The sequence below is a fragment of the Phlebotomus papatasi genome, chromosome 2 (assembly GCF_024763615.1).
Source record: "Phlebotomus papatasi isolate M1 chromosome 2, Ppap_2.1, whole genome shotgun sequence".
NCBI classification, from domain to species: domain Eukaryota; kingdom Metazoa; phylum Arthropoda; class Insecta; order Diptera; family Psychodidae; genus Phlebotomus; species Phlebotomus papatasi.
In genome coordinates this window covers 81,656,499-81,676,799 of record NC_077223.1, presented here as the reverse complement: position 1 = coordinate 81,676,799, position 20,301 = coordinate 81,656,499, and the positions used below count along the sequence as shown (strand labels likewise).

The 20,301-nt window shown below is 34.6% G+C and overlaps 3 protein-coding genes across 3 annotated transcripts; all 3 read right to left on the bottom strand.

The window, feature by feature from the left end:
- Positions 1–292: 292 nt before the first annotated feature.
- Positions 293–4,659, bottom strand: LOC129804651 (uncharacterized). Its single transcript, XM_055852179.1, has 4 exons — positions 4,438–4,659; positions 4,149–4,356; positions 3,748–4,075; positions 293–1,580 (listed from the first exon to the last, which is right to left on the bottom strand). Exons 1-4 carry the CDS (start codon positions 4,558–4,560, stop codon positions 614–616), a joined length of 1,626 nt encoding a protein of 541 aa, XP_055708154.1. The 5' UTR covers positions 4,561–4,659; the 3' UTR covers positions 293–613.
- A 3,299-nt stretch (positions 4,660–7,958) lies between these two features.
- On the bottom strand, positions 7,959–10,827 carry LOC129804652 (uncharacterized). Its single transcript, XM_055852181.1, has 4 exons — positions 10,630–10,827; positions 10,342–10,549; positions 9,940–10,267; positions 7,959–8,999 (listed from the first exon to the last, which is right to left on the bottom strand). Exons 1-4 carry the CDS (start codon positions 10,750–10,752, stop codon positions 8,045–8,047), a joined length of 1,614 nt encoding a protein of 537 aa, XP_055708156.1. The 5' UTR covers positions 10,753–10,827; the 3' UTR covers positions 7,959–8,044.
- A 3,930-nt stretch (positions 10,828–14,757) lies between these two features.
- Positions 14,758–16,234, bottom strand: LOC129801060 (uncharacterized). Its single transcript, XM_055845819.1, has 2 exons — positions 15,912–16,234; positions 14,758–15,715 (listed from the first exon to the last, which is right to left on the bottom strand). Exons 1-2 carry the CDS (start codon positions 16,232–16,234, stop codon positions 14,758–14,760), a joined length of 1,281 nt encoding a protein of 426 aa, XP_055701794.1.
- Positions 16,235–20,301: the final 4,067 nt, after the last annotated feature.

Below are 20,301 nucleotides of genomic sequence, written 5' to 3'. Positions count from 1 at the left end.
TGGAAGTATAAAAAATAAATAAAATAAATTATGAATTTGAGAATTCAAAAATTCGTCATTTTTGAGCTTAAATATTTACTACATAGCACATAGCTAGAGACTTGCAAAAAATATTCTAGATTCCTTCAACCTTCTACTTTACAATTATGTACAGACATAAGAAAAATAACTTCAGGTATAGTCAGAAAAAATTATTTTTTTTATGGGACACAGGTGTTCCAATCGTCCATAAAGGGTTAAAGAGCTCAAGTATACTACTAAACCTTCAAATTTTAAATAGATAAATAAACACTATTCAATTCAATTGCGTTTTTTTAATCCAAATCACTAAGAACCATTGCACCCATTGTACCATTTCCTTTATTGACTTGGTTCATCCTATAATTCAGATGTAAAATTTATTCATTTTATTACATCAACCAATGTGATAAATCCAGATTAGCTTATCGCAGCTGACAATATTTACTGGCAACCTCAAAATACTAATAATCCAGAATATTTGCGAATTAAATTATGATTTAACTCTTGGGAATAAAAGACAAATACGATCTATCACAAAAGTATGAGCTACCATAATCTTATCTAGGCTTTTTTTTTCAATTCAATAATTCCATTATATCTTGGATTGTAGTTCAATTAATTTTTTAAGCTCTCTCCTTAAAATTTTACCCATTGCGTTTTTAGGTATACTGTTTACGAATCTTACTCCACCCCGCAATCTTTTGATATCGATTACAAGATTGGCAATGTAGTCCTTTATCTCCTGTTCAGTAATTTCCTCACTTGGCTTCTTCACCACAAAAGCTATTGGATGCTCACCATCAGCCTCATTCGGAATCCCTGTAACACCTGCATCAGCGATCTTGGGGTGACTCAGAAGGAGAGCTTCTAGTTCAGCTGGTGGCACTTGCAATGCTCTATATTTGATCACTTCTTTTATCCTATCCACAATAAAGAAGAATTCGTCCTCATCGTAATATCCAAGATCTCCTGTACGAAGCCATCCTTCAGGATCGAATACTTCCTTCGTAGCAGCATCATTCCCAATATAACCTTTCATGATCTGTGGACTCTTGAAGTACAATTCTCCTATTTCATTGGGTCCAAGGCTCTTACCAGTTGCTGGGTCAACAACTTTGCAATAGCTTCCTTTTACAACAGTTCCAACACTTCCTGGTTTAGTCTTTATGCCAACGTTGCCTATAGCCAAAAATGTTTCAGAAAGACCGTATCCCTGGCGAATCCATATGATATTAGGTAGTCTTAATTTGACATGCTCTGCCAATTCTTTACTCAGGGGAGCTCCTCCGCAAAACAATATTTGAAGACTGGATAGATCATACTCCTCTACCAGGGGACTTTTAGCCAAGAAAAGTACCGTATGAGGATTAATCATAGGATGAGTAACTTTATACTTTTCAATACAGCTCAAGAATAGACGTTCTTCAAATCTCGGGATGAAAATGACAGTAAAGTCTTCAACTACGCATCGAATTTGCGTAATAAAACCGAGAGCCTGTGACCATGGAGTGGAACTCATGATGATCGCATCACTAAGTGCAATCAGTTTAGTCAAGTCTCTATAACAAAGATGAAAAATAAATAATGATAAAATTTGTGACAAAAACATGGAATAGGGCAGTTTGGATGAATTGTGATTCAATCCCAATTTTTATTTTTTTGCAATAACAAATGGGAATAGTAAAAATCGTCCTTAACAGCTCTAATTTTAAACTTTTATTAATTATTTTTTATGGCACAATTTTATTATTTTTGTTAATTGAGCTTCAGATAAAGCGAAAATTCGTTCGTGTTGGTAATTTTTTAAAATTAAAATGTCTCATCATAATTGATACTTTATCTCTTAAATTTTTAGTGAAAAGAAGCTTAACATTTCTTATTGTCTGCACGTTAAGAATGAATGACTGATTGTCGTCTCTTAATTTGGTCTATAACTTATGAAAGCATATGTAGTACACTTGGAGAAAGAAAAGAGGCCAGATAAAAAGACGTAGAGTGGAAATTCCTAGCTGATTAGATATGCGTCACTTGTTCTATTAATTTAAATAAAACATGCGAAGGTTTTAGGGTTTCGCACACACTATGGTTTCGAACACTTCATTTTTTTCTCATATTCCTTAAACGAATCTGGCCTAATTTTCTTAGGAAATGTGTGACTTAAGATCCCCGACATAGTACCCCATAAATCACTAATAGGGGAAACTGGGGCACCACCAAACACTGCGATTTTTTAATCGGATATTCCATTTCAGAGGATAAGACCTATAGGAATTTATAGGCACTATAGGGATGCTTGTCCACTAAAGGAATGGCCGAGATAGTTCAAGTAGTTAGAAATAAAAATTAGTGTTTGGCGGTACCCCGCGTTTTGTGGTGCCCTAGTTTCCTCTATCCCTATAAAAAGTCTTTAAGAACTGCAGTGAAGAGCTAATTGATCGCAATCAGTAGAGTTATCTGTTGAGAGCTTTCAGATGATTACGAACCACCACATAATGATCTATTTATTTAAATTCTCGATCGATAAGCACTCCCAGATACCGGTATTTGGCCAGCAAGCAGATCCGCCAACAGACACGCCCGCACACTGTAAAACTCTCCTCCCTCCAGCAGTGACCAAGTTACTTTTATCATCCTCAAGCACTCTACTAAATCTATAGCAACAATTTTAATACTCATCAGAATTTTGCGATAACTTAAACAGCCATTTATCAAATGTATATCATGCGTCTCGTAAACTGTCGCCCAACTCTCTCACACATAGAACAGCGCAAGATTATCCACGTGTGCAGTGATCGAACCGCCAAGCCCGACCTCCAACAAGCCATTGTCGTAGATTTAAAGAATCGTTTAAGCCTTTCCCTGATATAAAACATACGAGACACCGGGGCACCACCGAAAACGGGGTAGAACTGAACACCGCGATTTTTTGATTAGACTTCAGAAAACGAGACCTGTATTAATTCATAGATACTATAGACATGCTTATCCACTGAAGAAATGGTCGTTATAGTCTAAATAGTTTGAAAATAAAAATCAGAGCTACCCAAGTTCGGTAGTGCCCCAGTTTCCCTTACACAGAAAAAAATATTTTGTAAAAATGTTCGTAAATGTTTGTGAATTCCTGTGGGGGAGTTACAAAATGCTCGTGAATCGTATAACCCACAAACAAGTTCGTAAAAGTTTGTTCTATCTTCACAAATATTGTTCGTAACATTATCATTTGACGAACATTTTTTCGTAAATGTTCGTAAACACACAAAAAATGTTCGTAAAAATTTATCATTTGTTCGTAAATGTTCGTAAAATGTTCGACAGGAAAACAAACATTTACGAACAAATGACAAAATTTTACGAACATTTTTTGTGTGTTTACGAACATTTAGGAACAAATGTTTGTAAAAGTATAAAAATGCTCGTCAAGTGATCATGTTATGAAAAATGTTTATGAAAAAAGTACAAACTTTTACGAACTTGTATGTGGGTTATACGATTCACGAACATTTTGTAACTCACCCACAGGAATTCACAAACATTTACGAACATTTCTACAAAATATTTTTTTCTGCGTATGAACTCCACCATCGTCATAATGCTTACAGTAGTTATAAATACTGAGTGATACTGATTATATTCATCAGAATCATTTATTAATATTAAATCCTCTAAAAGTTATACCGAATCCACCCGATCAGAAATTCACCGATTTTTTTAAAATATAGTACTTACTTTAAAATTGATAATGTGGCCATAAGATTCGATTCAGTGATCTGCACTCCTTTTGAGAGTCCTGTTGTTCCTGAAGACAGCGCAATTATAGCATTCCTATTGAGATCTTTCTTTGGATACACATAGTCTTCCTCGCGTATGGTATATCTCTTGTCCTTTAGAATATCCTCAAAAGCACGAATTCCATCAATTAACACAGTATCACCGTATTGAATAACTTTTTCAATGAAGGAGAATTTTTTAGACGTGTTGAAGACCTTCTCAATGGCGAATTCTGAGCCAAATATTATTTTAGGTTGAGTCAGTTGAATTATATGGTTCATCTCCACTGTATAAAAAATGTAATAAATTGCTGTACAAGTGATAATCGTGTTGAAAGTATTTATTAAGTTCAAACTTACGATCTTTGAAGAGATAATTAATGGCAACAATTGTTGCTCCAACAAAATATGCACCGTACATAGTAATTGTGAATTCAATGCGATTTTCACAACAAATCCCAATAACATCTCCTTCTTTAATCCCGACTTGGCGGAAAAACTCTGCTAAATGAAGGGCTTTGTCCTTAATTGCACCGAAAGAGAATTTTCTCCCAGTGACCCCATCAATCTTTCCAGAAATTAAATAAGTGAATTAATAAAAAAGTCTTATTGTATGCAATTGTACTTAGGGGAAGAATTTTGAACTTACCAATCTACTTTTATCTCGATTTTTATTTAAGTAATAATAACAAAGTTCACCCAAAGAACTGAATGATTTTGAAAGATCTGTAGTTAGATCTCCGCCAAAAATCACTTTCTCCTCATCACCCATTATTAATAAATTTTACAGAAACCGTCACTAATCACGACGAAATTGCTGCTGTTCTCTGGTTTGTACAGTCTAAATGACACGATTGGCACTCAGATGTCTGGAGCGTTGCAAATGAAAGAGGGTTTTCAAAAGGTTTACACGCTCAGTGATAAGCCAAGATAAGCACAAATTAGAAACGACAATCTTCCAGACAATCTCGAATTTAAATGGCCATAACTATGCCTCTAATCGCACCAATTGATTATATTGAGTGTTTTGGAAAGATCTCGTAAAATGCCACTAGCCATAATTAAAAAGGGGCGCAATTATTAAATAAAGATAATTTCCCAATTTTCTTACATAATTGGCTCAAGTCCTATGGCATGGATCGGGCTGATATTACACTTAACAGAAAAACAAATTAAGTTCTTTAAGCCCCTAACACGAGCTTTAATAAGCCAACATTAAAAAAACCGACAGGTCTGTATCACCGATTCTAATTAACATATTGACCTAAAACTTTTCATAAAGGGGTGGCAGTGTCCCAGGCTTTGCGAAATGCTCGAACTTGTGACTTAGATGCTATATACCTCAAAAGTACTTTCGCATCATTTACCATTTACCGGTTTTCAACTGATTTGAACCGATTCATAAATCACTCAAAAGATTCTCCAAAAGTTTGTTTAAAAAGCAATAGAAATGATTTTCGGATAACAATTATTCATTGGCTATAAACTGGTTCATTACGGGTTCAGAATCGATTGGAACCGCTTCAGTTTTAAAAGGAAATTCCAAGACCTTTCCAACGAGCCCAAACATAGTACCATTCGCTTGGTAAATGCGCTCTTTAGTGTCTTTTTAACCTTTGATCTTGAAAAACTTGAAGGAAAGATTAAACGGTATTTTCGTATATAGACGACATATTTGCCACAAAAAATTACACAGGAAGCATAGGAAATCGCCAACTTCAAATAGCTCTCCTGAAATGCTGTCATTTCAGGAGCGCTTTCGCGTTTTACGCGTTTTCGAGCAATTCTAAAAAAACATAGTTTTGGAGGGGAAGGGGAGAGTGGGGAGAAAATGAGGGGCACGTTAACGATCCTTGGGTCGACTTATGGGGGGTCCCCCGAAGGTCCCAAGTCTCTATCTCTAACCGTTTGGCCTCTAGAGCTGGCGACAGCCTGGCGGACAGACGGACAAACAGAGTGACGACATTTCTCAGAAATCGTCTGAAAGGTGAAGATTTGTTGACAAAAGTGGTCTCCGGGGGGTGGAAGGTGGAAATTTTGGGGAGGGGATGAAAAAATCGAGGGATTAAATATACTGCTCTCTCCGTGGAGTTCTAGCAGTAAAAAGGGTGGTAATGAGTCCCATACTTTGCGAAATGATTGAACTCCTAACTTTGATGCTATATCTGAAAAGTGATTTCGCATCACTTACGATTTACCAATTCCCAACAGATTTAAACCATTTCATAAATCACGCCAAAGATTGCTCAAAATTGCTTTAAGAGTAATAGAATTAATTTACGAAAATTGCTTAACGATTCATAACTGGTTCATAGTTGATTGGAACAGGTTTAAACTTTTCGAAAATTCCAATACCGTTCCAACTGGTTTAAACATGATACTATTCGGTTAAGAATTACGTCTTCTAGAAAGTTTTTACCTCTGACCTTGAAAATTGTTATTAGGAATGTTCGATTTAGCATTAGGTTAGTCAACGGGATTTTATGTATAAGGAATAAATGTCAACCTAGGCAACCTCTAAAAGATATACAAAACTGAGAAAAATCGTACAAGTTTTCGAACAATCCCAAAAACTTATTTTTGGAAGGGGTGGGCTGAAGGGAAAATGAGGGGCATGATAATGACCATTGGGTCGACTTATGGAGGGAAGTAAAGAATCTATATCTCTAACAGTTTGGCCTGTAGAGGTGGTAACGGCCGGATGAACAGACGGACAGACAAACAAACAGCGTGACATCCACAAACTCGATACTTAATATTTTCAAAATTCTACCAAAATATGACCCTTTTATAAGACTTTACAAAAAAAATATATATTCGAAAAAGATACATCAATTATGAGTACCGATTGAATATAGATTAAGTCTGATACAGGTAGGTTATGAATTTGAGGGCTCTTCAAAAAGAAATCCAAATTTAAGTAAGTCAGTTGAGAAATAGGCTTGTGAGATCCGGAGGTCCACATGGGAACAAAGCATCTGAAGATTATATTCCCTTATGGGGGGGCACTGAAGACCGGTAGGCGGTACCTCTTGTCGTTTGTACTACAAACCGGCAACAAACTGAAAAAAAAGCGGATTATATAACTGCTCTCTGAGTTAAGACAGTAAAATTGAAAATATGCTAATTTATTGAACCCGTTCGTGGTTGACCTCTGTTGTTCATTTAAAAGCTTTGATACCGCCAAGGTATTGAATATTTTAGTCAGAGTGAAAAGGCTGCAGTTTTCTTCCTCGAAACATTATTGCTTACATTAGAAGGCAAGGTTCAAAGCAAATGGGATAAAAATTATTAGGGGAAAGTACTCTTCCTTCGAAAGTTCATGCCTTCGAATAATGTGAATTTTATTTTATTTTTCATAAGAGATTTACACATTTTTATTAAATATTAGTTAGTTTATCATCAATTATTTATAATTATGTGATAATTGTGTATAAGTATCTAGGAAAAATAAAAGAAAATTCACATTATTCGAAAGCATGAATGTTCGAAGGGAGAGTACTTTCCCCTACTAATTTTATTCGCTAATTAATAATTATCGGATAGTCGATTTAACTGATTATGAAATAAACCTTTTCCTACAAAATTCTTTTTAATTGGAGATACTTCCTGAAACCAAAGAAAACTCTGTCCTGTTGAGCGAAACTCAAAGCCTTACAGTATCAAAAGCCTTTGTTAGGTCCACGAAAAAGAGTACTAACCGTACCCTCAGGCCACTGCACTGGTCTGGTCTAACAACTCATTAAGTTCTCTACTAAACCTGCAAATTTCAAATAGATAAACACTCTTCAATTCAATTGAGTTTTTTTATCTAAATCACAAAGAACCACTGTACCATTTCCTTTATTGACTTGGTTCACCCTATAACCCAGATGTAAAATTTATTTCCAATTTTAATACAACAGTTAATGTGATAAATCCAGATAAGCTTACCGCATCAGCTGACAATATTTACTGGCAACCTCAAAACACTAATAATAGAGAATATTTGCAAATTAAATTGTGATTTAACTCTTAGGTCCTTGACACACTTAGGACTTAAGCCGAGAGACGGCTTAGAGGAAAATGATAGAAATGTGGTTTAACTATTATTTCGAGTATGATTACGTTAAGTCGTTTCTCGGCTAATCTTCAGGTCTGTCAAGGCCCTTAGGAATAAAAGACAAATAAAATCGATCTATGCATCAAAAATGCATTAGCTATTATGAGGTTTATTTAGGCTTTTTTTCATTGCAACAATTCCATTATATTTTGGATTACATTTCAATTAATTTTTTAAGCTCTCTCCTGAGAATTTTACCCATTGCGTTTTTGGGTATACTGTTCACAAATCTTACTCCACCCCGCAATCTTTTGATATCGATTACAAGATTGGCAATGTAGTCCTTTATCTCCTGTTCAGTAATTTCCTCATTTGGCTTCTTCACCACAAAAGCTATTGGATGCTCACCATCAGCCTCATTCGGAATCCCGGTAACACCTGCATCAGCGATCTTGGGATGGCCTAGCAGGAGCGCTTCTAATTCAACTGGTGGCACTTGCAATGCTCTATATTTGATCACTTCTTTTATCCTATCCACAATAAAGAAGAATTCGTCTTCATCGTAATATCCAAGATCTCCTGTACGAAGCCATCCTTCAGGATCGAATGCTTCCTCTGTAGCGGCATCATTCCCAATATAACCCTTCATGGTTTGTAGACTTTTGAGGTACAATTCTCCTATTTCATTGGGTCCAAGGCTCTTACCAGTTGCTGGGTCAACAACTTTGCAATAGGTTCCTTTTAATACAGTTCCAACACTTCCTGGTTTAGTTTTTGTACCAACGTTGGCTATAACCAAAAATGTTTCAGAAAGACCATATCCCTGACGAATACCTATGAGATTAGGTAGTCTTAATTTGATGTTCTCTGCCAATTCCTTACTCAGAGGAGCTCCTCCGCAAAACAATATTTGAAGACTGGATAGGTCGTATTCCATTACAAGGGGACTTTTAGCCAAAAACAATATCGTGTGAGGGTTAATCAAAGGATGAGTAACTTTATACTTTTCAATGCAGTTCAAGAATAGACGTTCTTCAAATCTCGGGATGAAAATCACAGTAAAGTCTTCAACTACGCATCTAATTTGCGTAATAAAACCGAGAGCCTGTGACCATGGAGTGGAGCTCAAGCTGATGGAATCATTAGCTACACCGATATTTGTCGATCCTCTGCAGCAAACATGGAAAAAATAGTAGTAAAATATATGAGAAAACGTAGAATCTGAAAACATAAAAATGTTTTTTTTTTGGTTATTTGATATTGTTAAAATTTTTCGGTTTTCTCCTCAAATTTTAGTGAAAAGTAGTGTAATAAGCGGACCGTAGGGTTTATAAATTTTGTGAACCAAAAGCGCATTTATCAAGTATGAGCTAAGGCACTAATTCAAAACTTGGGGGAAGACAAATAGAGGAAAGTGTCCATGTTTCGTACGATTCCAAGATATCCGTACGACAAGATTCGTAATGTCTAAATTTTTCCTATGTGTCTTAATAAATGTGACTCCGCAGCTTAATGAACAATTCTCTGGACGAAAAATGAAGAGCTCCTTGTCCTAGACACACTTGCGACTTAAGCCGAGAGACGACTTAGTGGAAAATTATAGAAATGTAGCTTAATCATTATTTCGAATAAATTTACGCTAAGCCATCTCTCGGCTAATCCTCTGGTCTGTCGAGGCCCTTAGGGACTCTTTACTTGACTAACATACAATAAATTAGGTTAAGTCATTCCTAAAAGAGCTGGAAGAAGGGTCATTTTGGGGAATTTTGAGTTGATGTTTTTTTTTTTGAAAAACTTTCTTTATTAACAGCTGAAGTTTAATAAATTCGAAGATCGGTTTCGTAAACTTTATAAAAAGACATTTTTACTTCTAGTTTCGTTCGCATAGAGGCCGAAGCACTTTCTGTTCGAATTTGGAAGTGTCTCTAGTACCAAAATTCATCCGTTTCTACATTGGTGTTGGCAGAATCTAAGCGACAAAAAATGCTTTCATTAAAATTATTCTCCCCGTAATCATGACACTTAATGACCACTTACTGCCCGTTATCATTTAGCCCAACTCGTCCCGAAAAATATCATAGTTCAATTTTTCCCAAATTTAGTACTTACTTTAAAATTGATAATGTGGCCATAAGATTCGATTCAGTGATCTGCACTCCTTTTGAGAGTCCCGTTGTTCCTGAAGACAGCGCAATTATAGCATTCCTATTGAGATCTTTCTTTGGATACACATAGTCTTCCTCGCGTATGGTATATCTCTTGTCCTTTAGAATATCCTCAAAAGCACGAATTCCATCAATTAACACAGTATCACCGTATTGAATAACTTTTTCAACGAAGGAGAATTTTTTAGACGTGTTGAAGACCTTCTCAATGGCGAATTCTGAGCCAAATATTATTTTAGGTTGAGTCAGTTGAATTATATGGATCATTTCCACTGTATAAAATAATAGTAATAAATTGCTGTACAAGTGATAATTATTTTAAAAAATTTCTTAAGTTTAAACTTACGATCTTTGAAGAGATAATTGATAGGAACTATTGTTGCTCCAACAAAATAAGCACCATGCATAGTAATTGTGAATTCAATTCGATTTTCACAACAAATCCCAATAACATCTCCTTCTTTAATCCCGACTTGGCGGAAAAACTCTGCCAAATGAAGGGCTTTGTCCTTAATTGCACCGAAAGAGAATTTTCTCCCAGTGACCCCATCAATCTTTCCAGAAATTAAATAAGTGAATTAATAAAAAGGCTTATTGTATGCAATTGTACTTAGAGGAAGAATTTTGAACTTACCAATCTACTTTTATCCCGATTTTTATTTAAATAATAATAACACATTTCACCCAAAGAACTGAATGATTTTGAAAGATCTGTGGCTAGTTCTCCGCCAAAAATTATTTTCCCCTCATCACCCATTATTAACAAATTTTACAGACACCGTCACTAGTCACGACTGAATTGCTGCTTTTCTCTGGCTTATAAAGTTTAACTGATCCGCAGAAGTCTCCAACGTTAGAATTGAAGTAGAGGTTTATCAATAGCTTTACGCAATCAATGATAAACCTAAATAAGCCTATATTAACAACGACAATCTTTCAGACAATCTCGAATTTTAAATGGCCATATCTCCATGTGTAATTGTACCAATTAGGTGAGATTCTTAACAATCTCACCTACTTATAATCACTCAGGTCACAAAACGAGTTCAGAAACAAACAAACTCGATTATCTCGGCTTCTGATTAATCGATGAGATCTAGTTCTACGCAAAATTATAAAGAATATTCTGGTCTACATTTTATCCTTATATCACTTTTCTGTCACTCCATCCAAAACCTTGATATTTTGGTTTAAATACAAAATTTGTATAATTTCACGAATATGATTCAAGATAACTGAATGGCGTCCCCAAACTTCAGCTCTAAATCGAATTTGCATGCTTTCCGAGTTAGTTCACGTCAAGAATCTCACCTACATAAGTCGGTTAGGATTATCTGTCTCTTTTATTATATTAAAAAACGTCACAAGGCGTTTCATGCTTTGATAAATGCTAGAACTAGTGCTTTAGATACTATAGCTTAAAAATACTTTCCCATCATTTACCAATTTGAACAGATTTATAACTCACACAAAATATCGCCCAAAATAGCTCAAAAGTAAATACGATTGATTTGCAACAAAAACTGCTCATCGGTCAAGTCATCGGTTAATAACCGATGTAGTGCCGATTTATAATCGATTGAAAATTGGTTTAAATCTGTCAGAAATTTTCAACTTTCCATCATCCCTTTCCATCTTTTCCAACAATCCCAAATATAAAGGGGCCTAGGGGAAACTGAGACACCACCAAACATGGGGTAGCACCAAACACTAATTTTTATTTCTAAACTACTTGGATTATCTCGACCATTTCTTCAATGGACAAGCATCCCTGTAGTGCCTATAAATTTCTATAGGCCTTATCCTCAGAAATTGAATATCTGATTAAAAAATCGCAGTGTTTGGTGCTACCGCGTGTTTGGTGGTGCCCCAGTTTCCCCTATATAATTTGTGAGCTTGAAAAAAGGAATCATTCAACTGTATTCTGAGCATTAATATAAACATCGGAGCTTTTTTTCTGCTTTCAAAAAACATTTTTTCTGAGTTGGTTTCTTGACATTCTAAGTGACAGGCAAATTTTCCTGAAATAAGGATGACAAGAGATCAACTTGCTTGAGTTAATCCCTTCTAATTTCCAAGGAGCGATATGCAATGCCCGTTCTCTAATCCGGATTGGCGTAATCCGGATGAGTTATCGACAGTTACATTTAAAATAATTTTGAGGTCATGCACGCGTGTGTGTTCAGCAATGAAATTCTAGTTTTCTTCAGTAGAATTCTGGAATTATGTCTTCTTAATCTTCTTTAAAACGTTTTTTTTTTACTAATTCTACAAAAAAAAATTGTATCATATTTTCGAGACGTTGAACAAATTCAAAAAATCCATCCGGATAACGAAGCGGACATCTGTCATATTGTCTCCCAATCATCCGGATAACGAAGCGGGCACTGTATAATGATCTCTCTGTGGAGTTCGAACAATAAAATAATGATGATATTTATTCATGATTCAGGCATCCATCAGTTCTCAGTAGAAGGAGAGGATCGTTCATTCTGAACCCACTAATCAATAGAGTCTTCGCAGCTGCAACAGAACGATTAAAAACGATTAAACGTATGTAATAATTTTCTTTATTTTTGTTCTAAAGTTGGATATGTTATGTGGGATACACCTTTATTATATATTTTATTACCCTCGAAAATTCGATAACTAAATATTTTTCGGTCCTATAGGTGTCTATGTCTATGACAAGTTTGAGGTCGATCGGACGACATGAAATTTTATTAGGATTACAGTAGGTGAGATTGTTAAGAATCTCACCTAATATCGTAGGGAAAGGCTTAGATGTTTCGCACACAAAAATGATGTTCAAGTTGAGTGATTTTTGCTTACTACCAAGCAAACCATATCGATTCTTCAGCTATGCCAAAAATATCTCTTACTTACAAGATTCATAATCCCATCTCACAAAATCCCAGGAAATCCTTAGATTTTCTTCTAGAGGAAAATGAAAATTTAGTGGCGTTTTGTGCGATGAATCAATCAAGTTTCCATCTTCGCACACGATTCACGCTATCATTAACAATGTTTGTAAAAAAAAGTACAACATTTTACGAACTTGTTTGTGGGTTATACGATTCACGAGCATTTCGTAAGTCTGCCATAGGATTTTACAAACATTTACGAACAATTTTACAAAATAATTTTTTCTGTGTATAACTATTCAATTTAATTGCGTTTTTGTTTCAATCCAAATCACTAAGAGCCATTCTACTATTTTCCTGATTGACTTGGTTCACCCTATAACCCAAATATAAAATTTATTTATTTTAATAAAAACAACCATAGTGTGACAAACCCAGATAAGATTATCGCAGCTGACTATCTTTACTAGGAACTTTGCAAAGCTGGTAACTAGGAGTTTTTGCAAGTTCTAGGGTGAATGGTGGAAAGGGAGACACTTAAGAAAAAGTTCAATTTCAAATGCATTTTTAAGCCGAATAAATATATATATTTTTTTTTCATTTTCTTTGCATCATGAGATTGCTTGTGAAATATTCTAACAGAATCTCAACAGTTTTTAATAGATATTTCCACCAATTAATTAGAATATTCAATCAAATTAGAAAACAACACATTTTGAAAAGATAGACAAAATTTTGGAAAGTTGGACAAAAACTTTTGGAAAGTTGGACATAGTGATATTAATGACAAAATATCATACGAAATATGTAGAAAATCAAATGTTGAGGATTTTCTGCGTATACTTGCACATTGGATGGTTATGCTAATCCCTCCTTTATGCCCGGGTAACAGTTGAGGAACGATAATTACCAGGAACTTCCTGGACGTCCAACCAAAAAGAGGTTCTGTAAATTTCACTGACGCCTTGCGCTGTCCAGCAGTTATAGCTTTAAAGCGGATGCAACTTCTTAGCAGATTTGGACACCTTATCCGGCCAGGTCCTTTTCCACTTGCTTTGGGAGTTCTGTAGAGGCTCCTCTTTGTCTTTCTTTAGATGTTTTTGCGATATTTATTTATTTATTTATTTATGTCAGAAAAAGTGGTCTTCGGAATCTGGAAATCCTTGCAGCCTTTTCGAGGAGATTTTCTCCTTATCAGCTGCTAACTGCTATTGCAACTATTTCTCTGGGTACTTAAGGATCTTTGTCGTCCTTGTTAACATGATTTCATTGCACAAAACCACCAAATTCATTCACAAAATCAACTTGTCCAAGATTTCATAAAACTTGTTTTGAAAGCAACGCGAAATTAAATCACTTTTCTATCCTTTTTAAATGTAATATTTCACAAATATTTTATATTCACTTTTTAAATGGATGTATGTCCTCCGATTTTCACTATGGACTTAATAATACTTCACAAATTATGCTGAAAAATCAAACAAAACACTTTGATATTTTCCTAGCAACTACCATAAGAAACAGAGAAAATGACAACTACCGTGCCAAGGTTATGAATATCACGCATGCAATACATTTTTTAAATTCTTCTTCCAAGTCACTCTTTGATTGTTTAATAACGACTTTTGCATTTTTAACTTCTTAAATAATCACAAAATTAGGTTTAATAATCTTTTTATCGAATATTGAAATATTTAATTGATTTATTATCAAGTTTTTAAGAAGGTGTCTCACATTTAACACTGTTTTGTCCAACTTTCCAAACTGTCTCGCTTTAGACCAATTACCCTAGTTATGATATAACTATTAGGAATAAAGACAAATACGATCTATCAAAAAAGCATCAGCTACCACAATGCTTATCTAGACTTTTTTCGATTCAATAATTCCATCTTGGATTATATATTATCAATTAATTTTTTAAGCTCTCTCCTGAGAATTTTACCCATTGCGTTTTTAGGTATACTGTTTACGAATCTTACTCCACCCCGCAATCTTTTGATGTCGATTACAAGATTGGCAATGTAGTCCTTTATCTCCTGTTCAGTAATTTCCTCATTTGGCTTCTTCACCACAAAAGCTATTGGATGCTCACCATCAGCCTCATTCGGAATCCCGGTAACACCTGCATCAGCGATCTTGGGGTGACTCAGAAGGAGAGCTTCTAGTTCAGCTGGCGGCACTTGCAATGCTCTATATTTAATCACTTCTTTTATCCGATCCACAATGAAGAAGAATTCGTCTTCATCGTAATATCCAAGATCTCCTGTACGAAGCCATCCTTCAGGATCGAATGCTTCCTTCGTAGCAGCATCATTCCCAATATAACCCTTCATGGTTTGTAGACTTTTGAGGTACAATTCTCCTGTTTCATTGGGTCCAAGGCTCTTACCAGTTGCTAAGTCAACAACTTTGCAATAGGTTCCTTTTACAACAGTTCCAACACTTCCTGGTTTAGTCTTTATACCAATGCAGCTTATAGCCACAAATGTTTCAGAAAGACCGTATCCCTGGCGAATGCCTATGAGATTAGGTATTCTTACTTTGACATTTTTTTCCAATTCTTCATTCAAAGTAGCTCCTCCGCAAATCAATATTTGGAGACTAGATAGGTCGTAATCCATTATAAGGGGACTTTTAGCCAAAAACAATATCGTGTGAGGATTAATCATAAGATGGGTAACTTTGTCCTTTTCAATGCAGTTCAAGAATAGACGTTCTTCAAATCTCGGGATGAAAATGACAGTAAAGTCTTCAACTACGCATCTAATTTGCGTAATAAAACCGAGAACCTGTGACCATGGAGTGGAACTTAGGATGACGGGATTATTCGCTCTACGAAGATTAGTCAATTCTCTACAACAAAGATGAAAAAGAACAGATTGGGTGAATTGAGAATATGTCCTAAATTTGTTTTCGTTTTACATAATACCAAATGGAAAATTGAATAATTATATTCATCTGAATCTTTTATTAATATTAAACCCTCTAAAAGTTATACCGAATCCACCCGATCAGAAATTCACTGATTTTTTTAAAATATAGTTCTTACTTTAAAATTGATAATGTGGCCATAAGATTCGATTCAGTGATCTGCACTCCTTTTGAGAGTCCTGTTGTTCCTGAAGACAGCGCAATCATAGCATTCCTATTGAGATCTTTCTTTGGATACACATAGTCTTCCTCGCGTATGGTATATCTCTTGTCCTTTAGAATATCCTCAAAAGCACGAATTCCATCAATTAACACAGTATCTCCGTATTGAATAACTTTTTCAACGAAGGAGAATTTTTTAGACGTGTCGAAGACCTTCTCAATGGCGAATTCTGAGCCAAATATTATTTTAGGTTGAGTCAGTTGAATTATATGGATCATTTCCACTGTATAAAATAATAGTAATAAATTGCTGTACAAGTGATAATTATTTTAAAAAATTTCTTAAGTTTAAACTTACGATCTTTGAAGAGATAATTGATAGGAACTATTGTTGCTCCAACAAAATATGCACCGTACATAGTAATTGTAAATTCAATGCGATTTTCACAACAAATCCCAATAACATCTCCTTCTTTAATCCCGACTTGGCGGAAAAACTCTGCTAAATGAAGGGCTTTGTCCTTAATTGCACCGAAAGAGAATTTTCTCCCAGTGACCCCATCAATCTTTCCAGAAATTAAATAAGTAAATTAATAAAAATAAACTCCTTTCAAATTGGGGTTTTTCTCCCATTTTTAAATGTAATTGTGTCATATCATGATGTAATTTAGCTTGTCCATCTGGCTCTCTGGCTTCTCTTCAAATGTCAAATAAATCTTTCGCTTGTCCATCTGATTGTGGAGCTAAATTATATCATGATGAGATCCAGCTTCATTTCCAAATAGGAGAAAAATCCTAATTTCAAATCCGCCCACATTCAAAGGTGCCCCATTTCTCCCTATAAAGCTTAATGAATACAGTCGTACTTAGAGGGAGAATTTTGAACTTACCAATCTATGTTTCTCCTGATTTTTCTTTAAATAAAAATAAAATAGTTCAGCCAATGAGCTGAATGATTTTGAAAAATCTGTAGTTAATTCTCCACCAAAAATTATTTTCTCCTTATCGGTCATTTTAAATGAATCTTGCCAAAACCGTCACGAGCAAGTTTTGTTATTCACTGCTTAACAAAGTTTAATTAACACTCTGAAGTCCCTTAATTTAGATGTCTTAAAAATATACTTTTTGTCAAACATCATACGAAATCAGTGATAAGCCTTGATAATCTTGTGGTAGCAAAGATTCTTTTCATGAAATTTAGAATTCCTTGCAACTCAAAATGTGTCCGAATCTGATATTGCTTCTCAAATTTGGGTTCCATCCATTTTACAGAGATTACATTATTTCAAATTGATCCATAGAGAGTTCGAGTTTTGTGGTGTTTGTATGTTGTATTCGTGGTCTATGAGTGTCAAAACATATTGGCACTGAGTTTGGACTCAATGCGGCGCTATCGGAAAGTACAGTAAAGTGTCAATAGTTTGTTGCCTAATGCATGTTTCAGAAAACAAGTGAAAAATATGATAGAAAAAATACTTTTTCAAATTTTTCTTTTTGCAGTTGAGTTCCCTATAATCCGTAGATATTATTTATATTTTTCAAAAAAAAAATTATTTTATTTCATATCAAAAATATTTGTTTTCTAAAAGTCAGTCATTTTTGAAAAATCAAAAGTTTGTTGCCTCATTTAAAAAACTAATTTAAAATGGTCAAAACATGCAACCAACTTAATGTAAACCGGTTACATTTTGAGTTTATATCATTTGAGAGGCAAATGGTGGATTTGTACATTTTTAAGATTGTCAATGGTAAATATATATGTGTAAGAGTGATGATAAATAATAAGAAATATTCTGTTTTTTTTTTGATAATTCATAATTTAGGTTAAAATATCAAATTACAAAAAGTTAAAAGGTGGGAAATTGACCAAAGATACTATTAGAATGTATCTACGTCGTCAATCGTCAAATTTTATGGAAAATCGTGTCAATTTATACATAAAATATTCAAAATTTAATGTAAATAGGTACGAGTACATTCGGAAAAAGCTATCCTGATAGACCCAATGATTCGACTCAGAGAGTTGATAACCACATTATAAGTATCTCTGATAGAGACCATACATGCATTAGGCAACAAACTATTGACACTCACTGTATTTCATCCAATATTACAGTGCACGAGTTGTAATGAGGCCAATGTAATAAGGGACAAAAAAAGGTCTTAATTGCGGATAGAAATGTGACCAACAAAGCACTAATAAGGGATAGTTTTTCATTGTTGTTTATTTTCAATTACGGGAAAGTTGGGTACGCTTAAAGTGGTTTTTTTAATTTTATTTTCAAATCAGTTACGAGTATAATTTAACTTTGGAAACCGATTGTGGCTAAATTACAATATGATAAAGCTCAGTTCGACATAAAAATTGGGAAAAGTCCTATTTTAAAGGTTCCCCAATTCAGAGGTGCCCCACTTTACCCTATATTGCGCAGAAAATTTGTTTATCTGGCATTTTAAAGAAAATCATGTTTTTTAAGTTTTTCTATTGACCGCGAAGCTTTAACATTTTATCATTAATGATCGTCATAAACTTCCTTAAACATCTAAAGTTTAAAGAGACTCGAGCAAAATATATCGAAAATAGAAAGATATTAATATGGTGAATACTATTTTTAAAATATTCTTTTATAGCAGATATAAATTTTTAAAAATATGTTTTCAAACATTTCAGCATTAACCAATGTTTTCTGAATAATTTGAATTTGACTAACACACCGTTGTCGGCCTATAATTTCCGAATTATTCGGGATAAAATTGACTGGCATAGGGGAACTGGGGCAGTTTTAAACGTGAGGTAGTCGTAAACACTGCATTTTCTTGAATCAAATATTTAACTTCAGGGGACTAGTACTATATAACATAGACACTATAGAGATGTTTGTCCACTGAAGAAATGGTGGACATAAGTACAAGTAGTGCAGATTTAAAAATTAGTGTGTACAACTGTACCCCATGTTTACTACTGCTCCTGTTTCCCTACTCAGTCCACCTGTCTCCAGTTCTCCTTTTCCGTCTTTTGCAATCCTGTTACGTTAACCATATTAAATGAAATAAAAGATTTTAAATTTCATAAAACCTCAATTGTCACAGCCATTTAATATGTACATCAAATATTAAAATGAGGCTTCAGCGAAGTACCCAAAGTGTCACGAAGAAAATTGAAAAGAGCCGTAAGGAAAGAAGCAAAGAAGTAAATCCGGAAATGGCAGTCTTTAACCCCTCGTTGAATGAAATAGATATATTTTTGAAGGAGATATGCGTAATGCAGAGGGAAAATGAATATTATATGAGGCATCTGTCACGTCCTCATCATGATTTTATATATATTTTTATAGCACCACTTTCCCCCTTTGTATCCCACACAATTTTTCCGCGCTTTTCGCATTCACCATCGTTAAAATTGTTTTTCATCCTAGCAAGTGAATTGTTATGTGTTGTGATAGAAGATGGAATATGCATTTTGGAGAAAACGAACCGAAAATCATGACTCTGAAACGCTATTCTCCAGGCTTCTCAATGTTCCATCTGCAAACAGCGTCCCATCATCAAGAAAAACTTCTCATGCTTTTGGCAAAGGTCCCCCCTTTAGGGTTTCTCAGGGACGAAAAAACTTTTGGAGTAAAAAAACGGAAAACTCAGCTGCTCAACTTTCATCCTCACGTTTGAAGCGCGTTTTCGCGCTAAATAAATTATTCATGACTTGTAATTGTTTTAGCGTGTCGTCTCCTTTTGCGACACGACCAAATCTTCCCGTTTTTTTTTCGATTTCATCCCATTTCCTCATCTCCAAGATGGTATAAAGAGTCCTGTACAGATACTCTTGCTGTATTTAGGATTATACTCTCGCTATTGACTAAGATGAGTACCAGAGACAATTGACTGCCAAAAAAAAATTTATGTACATTCAAATCATGCGAAAATCCTTTTTTAGGGGTGGATAGGGTTCTTTCCATAATTGAATCTGTTTTTACATTTTGTTAAATCCATTCTGTCGTCTACAGGGTCTGATGTTTTTATAGAATTAAAGAATTTCGAAAGAACTTGTGTATTTACTGCTCAAAATTGAAAAGCTTTAAAGAAGATAGGGCAAATAGTATAAGGGTAAATCAAGGTTTAAAGTTGGATTTTCAAGAATTAAGCTTGAAAATCAAACCCAGCAAAATTAAGGTTTGAAGTTGAATCCCTTAAAATTAAGCTTCAAAATTGGACCTATCCAAATCAAACTCATAAATGAGATCTCTGAGATCTTCAAAATCGAGCTATAATTTAATGACAGGGCTTAAATCAGGGTTAAATGTTAGGCCTTCAAAAATCAAGTTTTAGACCATAAAAATAAAACTTTTAAG